The following is a 15,348-nucleotide window of genomic DNA, read 5'->3' as shown; positions in this document are numbered from 1 at the left end:
CCAAGCACCATCCCATAGCCTCAAGAATACTCACAAATGGCGGCATCATCCCCCGGTAAGGAGGGAACTGAGGCGGGACATTGGGCTGCATGCCGACCACAGCCCGTCCATCCTCAGGCAGCAGCTCCCCATCGGTGCCCCGCCCGCCTCCATCCCGCCAACTGGTTGCGTCTGTGAGATGATTGGGGTGGGGGGTGGGGGGTGGGGGGGGAGAAAAAGAAGGAAATAACTGATTTATTACAAGCATCAAGGACTTCTGTGCAATTCTAGTTTATGTTTGTGAGTGAGGCCATCCGCTGGCCCTGGGCTGAGACAGAGAGATTGCTACTCACTCTGGGGGCGGAGGTTTGGTCCGGGCCCATACGACGCATCGGTAGTGTCCTTTTCTTTGCCAGCTTTGTCCTGGTCGCCAGCCGCCTGCAGGGTCGGAAATTCCTCGCGAGAGAATCGCGACAGTAGGCTTGATCCCTTTCCACCTTGACACCAGAGGAAGAAAACCCATGTGAGCTCCAGCTCCTAAGCCTCTGGAGGATTTTTAAAAAAACAAAATACCGGAGGCAGTGGTCCAAGACTTGGGGAACTGATGATAACACAGGACCAGACCTAAACAGGGACAGCCCTCCAGCAATTCTCTTAGGTATCACTCTGTATAACATTTCTTCGACTGGTGACTAATAAACCATCCACAATTCATAATCCTGCAAAGACGACCAGATGTAATATGGAGGATTGCTGCAAAGGGCCTCACTCGAACAAGAGCCACTGCAGTATCTTGCAAAACACTTGCTGCAGGGAAGGCTAGAGGTCTGCAAATTGCTGCGGGCTCAACCGTTGATCTTTACTGACCCTGCTCCCCAAATTCTAGTTCCAACTTTAGACAAAAGTTTCAGCGCCACTTACCATCTCCTTGCGCTCCATGGGTAACGCTGGCCTGTGCCCAAGACTTTACCCCGCTTGCTACTGTAGGGGGATTCTGAAAGAGGCAGGGAGCCATGAATTAGAAACAAGTCTTCATCTTGAATTCCTGTTAAGCAGGAATAATCAACAATCCCCGCATGGTCTAGAGGATCACAGCTTTCTTTAAAAAACTACTTTTTGACCATGTGGTTTTATTTATACTCTGCCTTTTTCTCCAATGAGGATTCAAGCAGCTGTTTTTTTCTCAACAATCCTGTGGGGTAACTAGGTCGAGAATGTATGACTGGACCAAGGTTACCCAGTGAGCTTCCATGGCAGAGGGGGATTCGAACTTGAGTCTTCCAGATTTACTGAGTAATCCTGAAAGGGGGGGGGGCGGCGGCTGAAAGTACACAGGGAGTGAACTAAGGGTTATGCTGGGGCATCCCGGACTTACATGGGCATAACCCCCCCCCCACAACAGTGCCTGGCTGTGGTGCTGCTCCACTACTGCCCTATGTCCAGCTGCGGGAGCTGGGTGCTGCACTGGTGTCGGGGGAGGGGGGTAGTTCGGGGAGGGGGGGGAGAGCAGGGCACAAATTAGTTGATTCCCAAAGCCATTGCAGGCCTAGGAACCCCCCTTGCAGTGGCGAAAATGTACACTGCGAAAAACAGTGGTGTAGTCCATAGCACCCATTTTATGGGAGATACTCATTTGCTTTCCTATGCCCGGCCCCCTCCAAGCGGCTCAGCAGAGCACAGGCTGCTGACTATTATGGGAACCAATCTGCTTGTGCCTGCGTGGTGGCTGACTCACCTCCCTAGCAGCCAATCAGTCCCCCACACAACCTAAATAACCTCTGGCTGGGGCGCGGCTAGAGGCCCTGCCCGGAAGCCCCCTACCATGAGGACTTAGAACATGAGGCGGGTGAAGGTGCATATGGTGGTAGGGTGAGGGTGCATCGGGGGGACTCGGTGAAAACTGGCGAGTTCTGTGTACTCACTCAGGGAAGGAGAGTTGAGTCCAGAACAGAATTTCCCCAGGAGGGTATTTTAGGGTACCAAAAACCTCCTGAGCCTCACAGGACTCCATAGATACTGCTGGACAAAGCACCTAAACCACACAAACCAATCAGCTATCACAGAGACCAAAAACAGGAACTTCTGTTAAAAGTCAAAGAAGTACCAGCTTTGGATCCTGATTAGGGAAAAAGCAGGATATAAATAAAAAATAAAGAGTGTGGAATAACCAAGAGGGGGGTTGCGGGGCATCTGTTTAATTACAACCATGGGGTGAATGTCGAGAAGCTCAATGGCTGAAGGGAGATTCTAGCTGGGCATCTTCAGTCCCCACATTACTGCCCTAGGTTTACCTCTGGGGCTGTTGGGGGTCGTTTCGGTTGGTTTGAGGCAGACGTCTGTGAAGCCGGCGGTGACTGCGATTCCGGCGGCTGAGCTGTCGAGGCATCGGTACTGGAGACAAAAGACAGTGCACACACCCCCATGAAGAGCAAAAGCCAGAGGGGCGAGTAGGAGGGCGGGGAACCACCTGCAAGCTTGCACGGTCCTTCCGGCTTCTCCTTACCTCTTTGGGTCTGGCTGTTCCTGCTTGCTTGCCCATCCTGTCCCGTCTTTCGGCACTAGTGAGACGTTGGGGTCATTGCCTTTGTTCTCTGCTTTTAAACTTGGCAGGTTCGCAGGGGGTGGCATGCGCCGGGCAATGGCAACTTTACCGAGACTCTGCAAGCCATGGCGGGGAGTGACTGCAGGGAGTGAGCAGCGAGGGTTAGCGGCAGACCTGGGGCCTTGCTGCGATCCTTCTTCCTGACACCTCTCTCGCTGCAGCACGGTACCCTTTAGCAACCCCACTGCATGAGCCCCGAACCAGCAAATCAGCATGAGACTGAGGTGGGACAGCTGCTCAGGGCGCTGCGAGTGCCATCATAGAGGCATCAGAGACTCTAAGTTCATCACAGCAACTGCTTCCTCCTTTGAGAACAAGATGTGAGACTACCATTTGTGCACATGTGCATACACATCTCTACCTTAACACACTGGCCACTGTACCTGTGGGTTTCTGGATCTCTAAGGACTTGCCCTTGTACGTATCAAACAGGTTGAGCGATGAATACTTTTTTCCATCCTTCCCCTTTGCTGTTTGCCCCAAACGATCTGACATTGCGCTGTAAGGTCATTGAGTACGATGGTTCCTCCTGGCTCCCCACGAAACGTGCCTCTGTTTGACAAGGATGAAGAAAAGGCTATTCTTTATCCACGAGTGACAGACCCTTCTTTCAATAGCCTGCTCAGACCTGTCATACTATCAAGAATCCTATTTGAGTTGCAGTTCATCAAGCCCAGAAAGCCTTTATGGCTGTGGTAGCCCACTCTTTTAGGTGCACCAAAACACCATCACTTGATAGGAGAGGCTGGAGAATCCCAGTTCTACATAGGAACTGCCTTGGGTATTCATGTGCAGGTACTGCCTTCCTCTAACAATCTTATTTAAAAGCAACGCTTAATTTCCAGTAAAACGTAACTCAATCTTTTGAATATTAGCCATAAATACAGTAGTTTAGATTTTAGTTTTCTTAAAGGCAGCTCTAGAAGTTTGGTTTATTTGATACAGCTTTTAATAGTGCTCGAGTCGCAGGCATTTCAGAGGTGTGTGATTAAAGGGGGTTTAGCTGTATTATGTATGGCTAATTTGGAAAGCTGTTGAGCCACAAGGGAAAGGCAAGGTATAAATATTTTAATTAATATATTCTACAGAAGTTAACTTCTCCCTTAACATAACTCTCCCTCCATTACACCACCATTCAATTAATGCTTTAAACACTTGGCTGATCTTTGACCATCAACTATATTATGATCAGTCTTACCTATATTGAGGATTAGGAATAGTTACCGGGGATGGTAAGTGAGCTCTGACTCTCAAAAGCTCAAACCCTGGAGATCTGGTTGGTCTTTAAGGTGCTACTGGACCTGAATTTTGCCCTTTTAGTCAAAGGCATGTTTGTTATTTACCAATTCTCTTACAAAAGATCCCTCCCCATGCAGTAAAGCAGTAGCATAAAGAAAGAAGCTTCCAAATTGCAACATTACTGAAGTACCACACACCTCTAAAGTCTGGGAGAACCAAACTGGTAGAATTTAGGAGCATCAAGGTTCCAGTTAAAGGATAATGTAGGCCAGCCTAGCTGATCACAACAAAAGATATCTTGGGATTCTGTTTCCTGACCCCTGAAATGGCCAGCCATGCCATGCTCTGTAACCCTCCCACTTAGACTGGGAGCAAAAGCAAACTGAACAGCTTCTCGCCTCTCACTATCCCACTCCATGCCAATCAACAACTAGCTTGCTCCAAGCTACAGTAAATTGCCCCATCTCCCAAATACCTAGATTGACAGTTACCTTCAAACAATTAGCCATTAGATCCTTGCAACCCCCCAAACACTATTGACTGACCAACCAACCAGCCTGCTAATTTCATAGCCCCTGAAAATAAAGGGAAACCAAATCATGTATGTGTGCCATACTAAGCCCAAAGGAGAACAGTAACAACTGTCGAAGCCAGGACCACACCAGTAAGGCACAGTGATTTAATTAATGGCAATATAATTCATGTTTGAAATCACACAAACATTGCAGATGGGAGTTTCCCATCAGGCATATCTGCATCTCATCCTGTTTTTGATTTACTAAGCAGCCTGAACTTGAACACTTGCTCACTTCTTTATGCTTAGTTGATTCTTCTAAAAATACCATGCTTCAGTTGGGCCCCAAATCAAGCCCCTTCCCCTCCAATCTGGACTACAGTATTTATTTAAATGGATTTGTAACCTAAATTGCCTGCACTCAAGGCAACCACTACTGTAATTCACTCTACATAGGGCTACACTCGGAAGGTGCTTTGGAGACTTCAGTTGGTACAATGCAGCCGCCAGACTGTTGATCGACACACCGTGATCAGTTCATATCATTTTGATTCCGAAGCAGCTGCATTGTCTTCCAATTGACTTCCAAATCAAATTCAAGGGGTTAATGGACTGGGACCCTCATACCTACGGAACAGCCTCTCCTGGTATAATCCCCCACGTATCCTACAGTCCGCAGCTTAGGGCTTGTTGGTGGTTCCTGGCCATAGGGCTGTTCGACTCTCTTCAACAAGAGGGAGGGTGTTTATGACTGTGGTTCCCCCCCTCTGGAATGCATTAACAGAGGAGACTTGCTCCCTCTGGGATTTTTTTCATCTAGCATTTGGAAGTTGATTTTGGTATTTTTATACACTCCAAATGACTGAGTTATTATAGACATTGAACATGAGTAGGATTTACAGATGACGCTGTTCTTTGAGGTGTATGGGTTTTAATGTTTGTATTTCTATTTTAATATTGTATTACCGATTTTAATGTTTGTATTTCTATTATTTTAATAGTGAATTGTATATGTATGCTGCAAACTGCCTCAAGCTCTAAACACAGTGGAGAGGCAGTATGTTAAATAAATAAATAAGCACATACGCCACAAGATATATAGTTTAACAAAAACAGCCGTTTTCTGAATTAGCTTATATTGATCCCATGTTGCTTTTAAGTCCGCAAATCTAATTTTTAACTTTCATGCTGCTTTTGTATTATGCTGCAAAACTGTATTTGATTTTTTAAGTGTTGAGCTGCCTTGCCATTTTCTAATTGATGGTTTCTGGAACAATCATGTGTATATGTATATATTAAACTAAACAAAGCCTTTAAAATACTTCGGAGCATAATCCAGAAATTAATGATCATGGTTAACCTTTGGTAGATAGGTGGGAAGAAACATTCTGCAAATAACTGCAGTCCACAAGCCTCCAGCACTGCCCAATTACATCTGCTTAGACACTATATATAACTGTGAAATTAATGTATTTCTGGTTGGATCTGGGTTCACATACAAGGGCAGTAAGCATCATTTACTTAAACCCAAGGGCCACAACCCAGGGCAGAGTTAAATGCACGGGATCAAAGGCTACATGCACAGACCTCTCCAAAAGCAAGGCTGCTGATTAATGGGCAAAACAGTGCTTGCCCATGAGACTGAAAGTCAATGTCCATGTCACTGGGTTGTAAGAGTCATAAATATTACTATTACAATAAATATATGACCCACTGATTTATAATGCTGGCCTCAGAAGTCAAATATTTTTCCCTGTGGTATTTTCTTTCACTTGATTGAGGGTGACAAACTGAGCTTAAGAGATGACTGCAGAATAGGGGTGTGCACCCGAAAAATATTCAGGTTTCCTGCTTCGGGCTTACCCGAAGTGGGAAAAACCTTCGGAAAAACCCAAAGGTTTCTAAGACACCTCGATATGCTCCATAAAGATTCAGAGCATAAAATTCCAATTTCATTTTAAATCAGAGTCAAAAGCAACATAATATATAGTATTTTTAAGTTTTAAAAAACTATGAAAATCTGAATCTGAGCTTTAAAAACTGAATTTTTAAAAGCCAGATTTTTACCCATCCTAGCCTGGAACATATCAGTGACCATCTGTGTCCCTTCCCTTTTATCATGTGTCCTCCTCAATTTGCTCTTTGGAGCCAAGATCAAAAGAATTGAGGCAACAGGGGCCCAAGGTCTCTCTGGCAGATGCAGGATTTTAGCGTTGTGGGCAAGGACAGGAATCCCACCTGTAACACCAAAGGGATTCAGCTTTTATCTGGCAGAAGGCAGCAACAGAATAAAACCTACTTTGCTCATCTGAACAGGGTCTCCTGCAGGTGCCACCCTGCACATGGACAAAATTAACAGCAGCCCATACATGGGCATTCTTTGTGGTGGCCCCTTCCCTGTGGAACAGCCTTCCAGAGGAAGGTGGGAGAGCCCCTACTTTCTGCAAACTATGCAAACCCGAATTATTCAAAAAGGCTTTTTGTACTGTAGGGGTCTCAGTTGCTCCGCTAACGAGTTAGGGACCATAGACTTCACCCACAGATTTAACCACTATTTTGCCTTAAGTACCGCTATGTTGCCTTATCTTGTGCTTTAACTATGTGCTCCTATGTCAGCCCTAGAATTGCTTATGTTCTGTTTCAGCATTTCTTCAACTCTGTATTGGATTCTTGCTAATGTTATGTTTTTGTAAACTTGCGTTTATTTACCCTATGAAATTGTTTATGAAATTGTCCTTGATACTGACTGTACTAATCTCACACTGTGTAATCTGCCTTGAATCTCAGTGAGGAAGGCGAACTCCAAATGACAAATAAATGAATAAAAATACGAAGAGCGCCTTTAGCACCATCTGTATTCTGGGCAGCAGCAAAACAGCAACTGTGCCTTATGAAAGACAGGCCACTGGTCTACCTAACTAGTGCATACATATCAAGGTTTCAGGGTATTCAGTTACTGGTAAAATAAAACCTAACATACAAGGTTTGACAACAGCTGTTTTATTAAACTATAATCCTTTTCCAGCAAGAAATGTACTATTCAACCCCTAGGAGACCTTAATTCTCTCAGCATTTCCTGCTTAATATGATTTTACAGCTGGCAAGCCCAGGAACCATTAACAAATCTGAAGGCCCAACAGAGACCCGGGACCTAGATTTGTCAAGACCTGCACTACCAAACTGTCTATTCCAATGTCACATCTACCTGGGGCAGGCTGCAGAATAATTCTAGGCTGACCCAACTACACACACATTCTAAAGGAGATAACAAGCAAGGCTCTTTAAGAAGACTCTCCAGGGGAGAATAGTACATTGGTATGAGACATTAAGAAACACTGCGTAAGTTACAATTATTTTTCTGCAGTGGGCAACATGCAACCCACAAAGCCATTAAATTTTGTTCTCTCTGAAACAAATGCCAAGCTCCATCAATTTAATGTGGTCTGGCTGTTTGGGGGGACTTGCATGAGCATACATAGAAGTGATAATGCCATTATGTCAAGCAAGTGCAGCTGTACTCAGAATAGAAACACTTGCTCCGGGCCACTGGGAGAAACTGAAAAATTGTGGCAATAGTGCAACTTTTCGACATATGCATTTTAATGACTGCGAGTGATCCTGACTGTAGGAGATTCTCACATGGCCTCGCTCAGCTGTAAAAGGATTAGAATACTGCAGGGTTCCATCTTCAACCCAAGGGCTGAAGTCACCACGAGGCTCTGTTCTGCGTGCCCTGGTCTTTAGAAGCAAGGTGGGCAAGTACAAGCAGGATTCCCCACAATCTGTGGCATCCATTTTGGAATTCAGAACATAGGAGGGCATGTCAGACCTTCTCACTCCTAGCACAAAAAGCCGATCCATTTCAAAAGGCTTTGCAGATGGCTGCCCTGTTTTTTTAAAATGTTGTTACTTTAAATTGGGGCACACTTCTGATTCTGTTCTGTGAATGTCTATTGTCAGCTTCCTTGAGGACCATTTTGAGCCACAAAGCAGGTGTACCAATGTGAGAATTAAATAGTTATAACAAACTGCCAGCCACTAGACTGAGGTTTTTCTTACCTTTATTACTCAGCAGCTCATTAGAAGAGAGCAAACAAACGCACTCCCAAAAGAAAGAGTATTTTATTTGATCAATACAGAAATGGCCTCATGTCAAGAGCTACAGACATGTACTAGACAAGGCGTTATTAGGCAGTCTTTTCACTCTCTGCAAGTTCCAGTGCAGAGTATCAGATTGAGTCAAAAATGCTTAAAGGCAAAACTAAGAAAATTAAAAAAAAATAATTAACAGTCTTCAGAGAAATACAGAAAATATAAAGATACACAAAACCCTGGCTCACTGTTCTCCACATAAGCCCGTTCATGAGTATGCGCAGAAGAGCGTACCTTTAGGCTATTCCGAGGTGTAGTGTGCTTTTCCTTTATTCTAGGATTTGGCCCAGTTCACCATAACAAGTAGTCTGTACAACCCAAGGAAAAATTTTAAAAAGTAGTACAAGAATTTTTCAACACACTGAGCCCTTTCCCACATCTTCAGTTACCATACAACCTGTAACCAGGTTATCAACATCCTAGCATCTAACGGGCAGAATTTTAAGAATGTGCAAAATGCAATTAGGCAGAAACATGTCTTGCTACTACTTTTCAAGGGCCACCACAATATTGCCATGCTGGATCACACTATCTAGTCTAGCATTCTGCTTCCAATAGGTGGAGAACAAGACCCCCTCAGGGTGCATGCAAGCAGAGCATAAAGGAAACTGCCTTCCCCTGTTTTTGTCTCCAGCATCTGGAATTTGGAAGTTTGCCTGTGAACATAAAGGCTCCTTTTAGGTAGCACGACGAACAGCCTACTGTTCGTGAATTTGTCTAATCTTTTTTCCAAGGCTAGACCACGTTGCATGTGGCAGGGAATTCCACACATTCATCACCCATTATACCTTCCATTGTCTAAGACAGTGCCTGCTTTACTAACACACATGAACTGATTAACTACCTAAAGTATTAGAGGGAAACTTTTATGCTGGATTTATTAACTTCAGCAAACACGAATATTCCATCCTCCAAGAGGCAGATCCACTTCAAATGTACACCCAGCAGCATGGCAGCCCCTTTGTGGAAGCCCACACCAGTTTTTCCCACACAGCTGGTGCCCCCTAGGATGTCAATTCATTAGGAAAGGCCATCAAAATTGCCCCTCCCCCCAAATCTGGCTGCTGCAGTTACATGTGCACACCTCTGTTAAAACAACTCCCATGGTGCGAAAAGGCATAATTCCATTTATGTGGAAGCATGGGGCAAATATCTCCATGTTGGTTTCACTTGCCAACATACCTCTAAGCAAGCATTACCTTTGAATAACTAGGCCTCTCGCATAAGGTGTGGACGCTGCATGTCATGCCAATAACAAGATCATCCCCTGAAAGATGGTCTACAGGAAGTACTTTGTGGAACAACAAAATTTAGGAAGTTAGCTTGCTTTGGGTGCAATTTCACTATACATCCAAGTTTCACAATGTTATTCATTTTTCAGGGGTGGTAATATATTTATAATGATGTATACAGATGATTTACAAAGATGCTATACAGCTCTGGTCAGTTATCAATTCTAAAACTGAACGGAATGATTTTCGGGGAAAGAAGAGGAATAGCCCAGGGGGGCGGGGCAGGGGAGAGTCTGAATCTTTGACACATTCAGTGTCTATTGATACAGAAATGAACATATTTAGGACTCCAGTGGTAGTTAATCTTCCATTATCAGACACATGTTACAGTTTCGGCCTCTTAAGCAGTTACTCCAGTCTAAATCCATTGCAATCGATGGGTTTAGACTGAAGTAACTCTGCTTAAGACTGCACTGATAATTATACAACTACAGGCTTATCTGTAAAAAGTGTCATCTTATTGGAATGAAGGATCTAGAGGCTTTCATGCTATCACCATACTACTATATAAGCACTATTCACAATTACTATTACTCAGTTTAGCATAAAAGATCTTGTTCACTTGTAAATATTTTTGCAAACTGAAGGAAACCTTTCCCTCCACCAAAAAAAACCCTGCTTGATATTTTTTATAAACATAACATACAAGTAACTGTTACTGTACAGTATCTCCGGGAATGAGATTGCACTAATAAAATGAAGTAAAATAAACCCGACACTGGGCCTGATTCAGCTATGCTTGCACAGCCCACTCATACAGCAAGCAATAGTGCTGATCAGCTGTTCAAGAGGAAAAGCCTGCCTCTAGCTCCCCCTCATGAACAGCTGATCACCCACCACCTTAATGCAGTTGCATCAGGCCTGGAAACGCATGCACATCATCTAACTGTATTTATGAATCACTTAAACCCATGAAAACAGAGAAGACATACATGTTATCCCAAAATGCAAAGCATCTAGTACTTTCATTAAGGCCACCTCGGGGTCACACTCCTTCCATCCATGAAATGGAAAAGAATTTCAGCCACATTTAACCATATATTTGTTGTACAGGCACTCGATTCTTATTAAAAATTGGCTAGTTTTTAACATACTGTGTACATTACTGAAATCCTTTGGGAAGGCATAGCTGAACTAAACATTACAGCCTTCTTTGTACTTTGCTATGTAACATGCAGCCAATTCCCCCAGCACTGCACAGCTAGCTATAATGGCACCTGAGCAAAAAACAAGCCAATACCACTTTTAAAAATAGCACATCCTACCAGTAGCAGCTAGTAATTTTTAATTCATTATTTATGCAGTCTTTCCAGAATAACAAATTCTCCATTCTGCCCTGCCTTGATTGTATACTATCTTCTCACTGCTGCCTATTCATTTATTATAAATCCACATGCTTGAGTTACAAATCGGTATGTTTAATAATGCAAGCGATTAAACCTTCTATTCACTGATTTTTTTCCCAATTGGTAAGAGGAAGATGCAGACCCCCCCCCATTTCAAAGCCACCCCAATACTGAATCAGCAACCATTAATTATTAATATCTCCGATTTATCTGCAGAATCCCAGAGCTGCATTAGAGAAATAGACTTTAAAGTCACACAGAAGGCACTCCTAGTTTGAAAGCCATGTACACAAGAGAAACCAGTGTTTATATTCAACACCCCTACCTCTCCCAGATCTGACATTAGCAGGCATTTTAATGGGAAAAAAGCAAAGCCCCTAAATCCCATCACTCTGAAAGAAGGCAGGGAGGTTAAGCCAAGCAAGGAAACACACAACCACAGCCTCAACAGTTACACGCTCACAAAATTAACATGCACAAATTGAAATCCTGGGTGACAGAAGAGCGAGGGGAGAATCGATGGCACCCTGATATGCCCTCACTCATCCTCACATCTAACATCAGAAACGGTATGAACTGGTATTTAAAAGTGCTTGATGCTTATGGATGCAAATTAAGAGACAAATCTCGGCTTCCTGAAATTCTAGAGGTGGATTTAGCAATTTCATCTCGAGCCAAATACTGAAATCCGTCTGCCTTTATATGCTCAGCAAACCTGACAAGGCTCCAGTTATGAGCTTCATCAAAGCTGACTCTGCTTTCACTGTTTTCCAATATTTTAGGGTGTACATTTAGGCAGCTGGTGGGAAGAATGCAAAATCCTCCCCACCCCAGCATATATAATCCTACATTTCAGACACCACCCCAATCAGAGACCTGGGGCTTGGAAATAAAAGGGAGCCATATTAGCTCCTTATTTTGTCAGCATGTTCCATCATCCCAACCGGCTCGCCACATTACTGGGAAATCTGAACTCCACTTTTATGCTAAATGCATTCAAGCTGTGATGTTTAAAACAAGCAAAAAAAAATCAGCACCCCTCACCCCAGAATTCAGGACCCTATTAATATTTGTGAACCCCAGCCATAGGGATTCTCCACACACCCCACATTTGATTTTCTGTTTAAAGTGCTGTAAAAGAAATGCAAGGCTTCACATTAACCAGCTCTCTTTCCCAAAACGCACACCCTCAAATGGATGGTAAGTCCAACATGTCATTTTCAGTCTCCCCACTGTGTTATCATAAAAACACTTTTTTTGAATAAAAATTTTTTCTGATTTTTTAACTGAATGTGCAGTAAAAAGGATTTTTAAAAACATTACCCTCTGCATCTCATAATTAACAGAACTCTAGTTTCATGACTATGTTGATGTTGCCTTGATTAAGGACATCTCCTTCCCCAAACTGAGAATCAGTATCTCCTTAGCATTACAACAGGCAATGAGGTTTGCTTAGCATCCCTCTTCAAACAGCCAAATTGCCTTACATCACTATATAACACCTGCCACACCTCCCCCCTCCTTTCCTAGATCTGGATATTTCGTAGCATTTTTTCTTTGCTCGGTTTAAATATCACAACGAGACCAAAAAAGACTGAATTTTTCAGCGACCAATTCCAGCAACCATGGAGACAGTATAGTATTAGATTTTTAAAAACAAAAAAAATCCATCGAAGATCATCTTGCAGTGGTCTCCAATTTTAAAAAAGGCCTTTGAATTTTTTTAAAAAATGGGCTCACATTGGCTTCATGTCTCCATTCCCTGCAACACTGCATACCCCAGATGTCGATACTATACCAAAGGTATGCTGTGGGGGGTCGATCTCCCCACAGTGGCATTTTGGACTTGGGAAAGATCAAATCCGCCCCAGCAAACAGATATAAGCGTACAATAACAATGAAATACCAAAGGAGAACGGAATGCTTATATTAAACACCAAATCCCTAGCTCCCAGCCTCTCCCTTTTTCTTTACCCCACCCCCCACAACTCCACTCTAGGTCTTAATTAAGAAATTCGTTCTGAAGGAAATCGTTTAAAAGTATGAATTAAAAATACGTTGGGAGAGGCCACCTCAGGTACTTCTGGGTCCCTCTTCCATTTCATTAACACCCCCACAAGACAGAGACTCAACTAACACAGACTCGGTATTTATGCACAGCAATAAAGATGGATACAGGAGGATTAAATGACTTAGGCTGCATTTCAGCTACCCCACTGCCCCTCCCGTTCAAATTTAGGCAGTTTCTCTCTCCTAAATTTGTGATTTCTTGGCCCTGGGGGTGGGGAGTGAAGTAAAAAAAGGGGGGGGCGTAAACTGAAATTCATCTCATGTCTCCGGTTCCCTGAAGGCCTACTACAGGCTCTCCCCTTTTCAATGGCACCTTCACCCTCCACCCGCCGTTTTTCTGCCTGAGGGGAGCAAATGTGAGGCGGGGGTGGCTCAAGAGCAGGCTGCCCCTTGCTGGAAGGAGCCCCCTTTCTCTGCTCTTTACGAGAGGCTCCACTTGGGTTAACAATTAGGCAGCCAGCTCCCCTCCACTGGGGCAAATACCCACCAGAAGCAACGAGGGCAGCGCCCCGGGAAGGGCACGGCTGATTCAGGGGAGCCCAGAGTGCAGCCCGAGTGAAGGATGGCCACGGATTCCGTTTGAAAACAGACACAGAAAAGGAAGGCTGGGACAAGATGGCGGAGGCCTGAACGTTCTACCGGCTCAACCCGACCCATTCCCTATCCTTGCACCAGCGCCGCTTTCTGGAAGTTCAAATACAGGCTTCCTGGGGACCAACCAAGCCGATACCCACCTCGTCGGATCGGGCTCGGTCCGCTCTATCCGGATACGAGCTTCCCGGGGGCGGAAGGGAGTCCTAGACGGAGGATGGAGGCGGATTACACTATCCCCCCCCTCCCCCTGCTTTGTAATTTGTCCAAGGCCCGATGTAGCAGCCTCGGCGTCTAAGCACCGACTAAACGGCCATCCGGGTCCCAGGCCCCGGCGGCGGCGGCAAAGCCACGCCCCTCCACGCAGCGTGGGGGCGGGCTAAAGAGAGAAAACCCGGCGGAGGGCGTGACAAACAGCAAAAGAGGCGGTGCTCGGGTGAGGTCAGGCAACGGAACCGTCGCCGGCGGTTGTCTTTAGCGTGTGCAACACTGGAAGCGCTTCCGATGCCGGGAAAGGCTTTTATTTACATACTTTATTGCAAACGGTTTTTATTTTTACGTATTTAGAAATCAAGCCAACTGCTTTTTTTTAAGCGACACCAAACCGTAAAGTTCCATTGCTGTGCTAGAAGAGGGAACTCATTCTGTTTTCCCCCCGACTATGCATCACAAAACAGACCGTTATAGCAATATTAAAACCAAGTACATGATAGAGGTTTATAAAATTAAATCGTGGGATAGATAACTTTTTTCTCCCATAATAGTAATAGCCAGAGGCACCTAGTGCAGTTAATAGGTCTTATTTATTTGTTTATAGTCTTGTGTTTCTCACTGAGACTCAAGGTAGTTAACAATCAGTGTAATCTACAAGATGGGGCATCCAGGGTATTTATTTCACACAATTGCTAGTTAACTTTTGGAATTCACTGCAGCAAGATATAGAGATGGCTGCTATTTTTAAAAAGGGAATGGTCAATTGCATGAAGAATAATTTCATCGAGAGGCTTTAGCTAGAAAGGTCAAATACAACCTCTGTGTTCCGAGACAGTGTACCACTGAATAACTCCTCTTTCTTGGATCCAGAGGAGTTAGCCGTGTTAGTCTGTAGTAGCAAAATCAAAAAGAGTCCAGTAGCACCTTTAAGACTAACCAATTTTATTGTAGCATAAGGTTTCGAGAACCACAGTTCTCTTCGTCAGATGCATGGAGGGCAGAAAGAAACTGGTAAAATATAGAGGAGGAGAGGGGAGGGGGAGAGGAGGGATGTAAACAAGCAAACTGATCCCCACATAAAAAGGAGCTGTTTGCATCTCCATATCAAAGGAGTTGTTTACATCCCTCCTCTCCTCCTCCCCTCCCCTCCTCTATATTTGACCAGTTTCTTTCTGCCCTCCATGCATCTGACGAAGAGAACTGTGGTTCTCGAAACCTTATGCTACAATAAAATTGGTTAGTCTTAAAGGTGCTACTGGACTCTTTTTGATTTTCCTCTTTCTTGCAGGCTAATCAAAACAGTGCTCTAACTGAAACGGAATCCTCTCTTTGGGTTGGCCCCAGCAGTTT

The 15,348-nt window shown here is 44.3% G+C and overlaps 1 protein-coding gene across 3 annotated transcripts in view; it reads right to left on the bottom strand.

The window, feature by feature from the left end:
- The window catches only part of PRRC2A (proline rich coiled-coil 2A), a 34,754-nt gene extending 20,645 nt beyond the window's left edge, over positions 1–14,109 (bottom strand). For all 3 annotated transcript variants that reach the window (XM_054975659.1, XM_054975660.1, XM_054975661.1), the window contains exons 1-7: positions 13,929–14,109; positions 2,965–3,133; positions 2,483–2,660; positions 2,271–2,370; positions 901–973; positions 333–476; positions 35–171 (exon numbers count right to left, since the gene is read on the bottom strand). In XM_054975659.1, coding sequence (XP_054831634.1) covers positions 35–171; positions 333–476; positions 901–973; positions 2,271–2,370; positions 2,483–2,660; positions 2,965–3,076 — 744 coding nt within the window. In that variant the 5' untranslated portion in view covers positions 3,077–3,133; positions 13,929–14,109. The remainder of the gene's footprint in view (positions 1–34; positions 172–332; positions 477–900; positions 974–2,270; positions 2,371–2,482; positions 2,661–2,964; positions 3,134–13,928) is intronic.
- Between the last annotated feature and the right edge of the window lie 1,239 nt (positions 14,110–15,348).

Source organism: Eublepharis macularius, chromosome 4, assembly GCF_028583425.1.
Source record: "Eublepharis macularius isolate TG4126 chromosome 4, MPM_Emac_v1.0, whole genome shotgun sequence".
In the NCBI taxonomy this organism is placed as follows: Eukaryota; Metazoa; Chordata; class Lepidosauria; order Squamata; family Eublepharidae; genus Eublepharis; species Eublepharis macularius.
The sequence above is the reverse complement of the archived record's forward strand: the minus strand, read 5'-3'. Positions and strand labels throughout refer to the sequence as shown.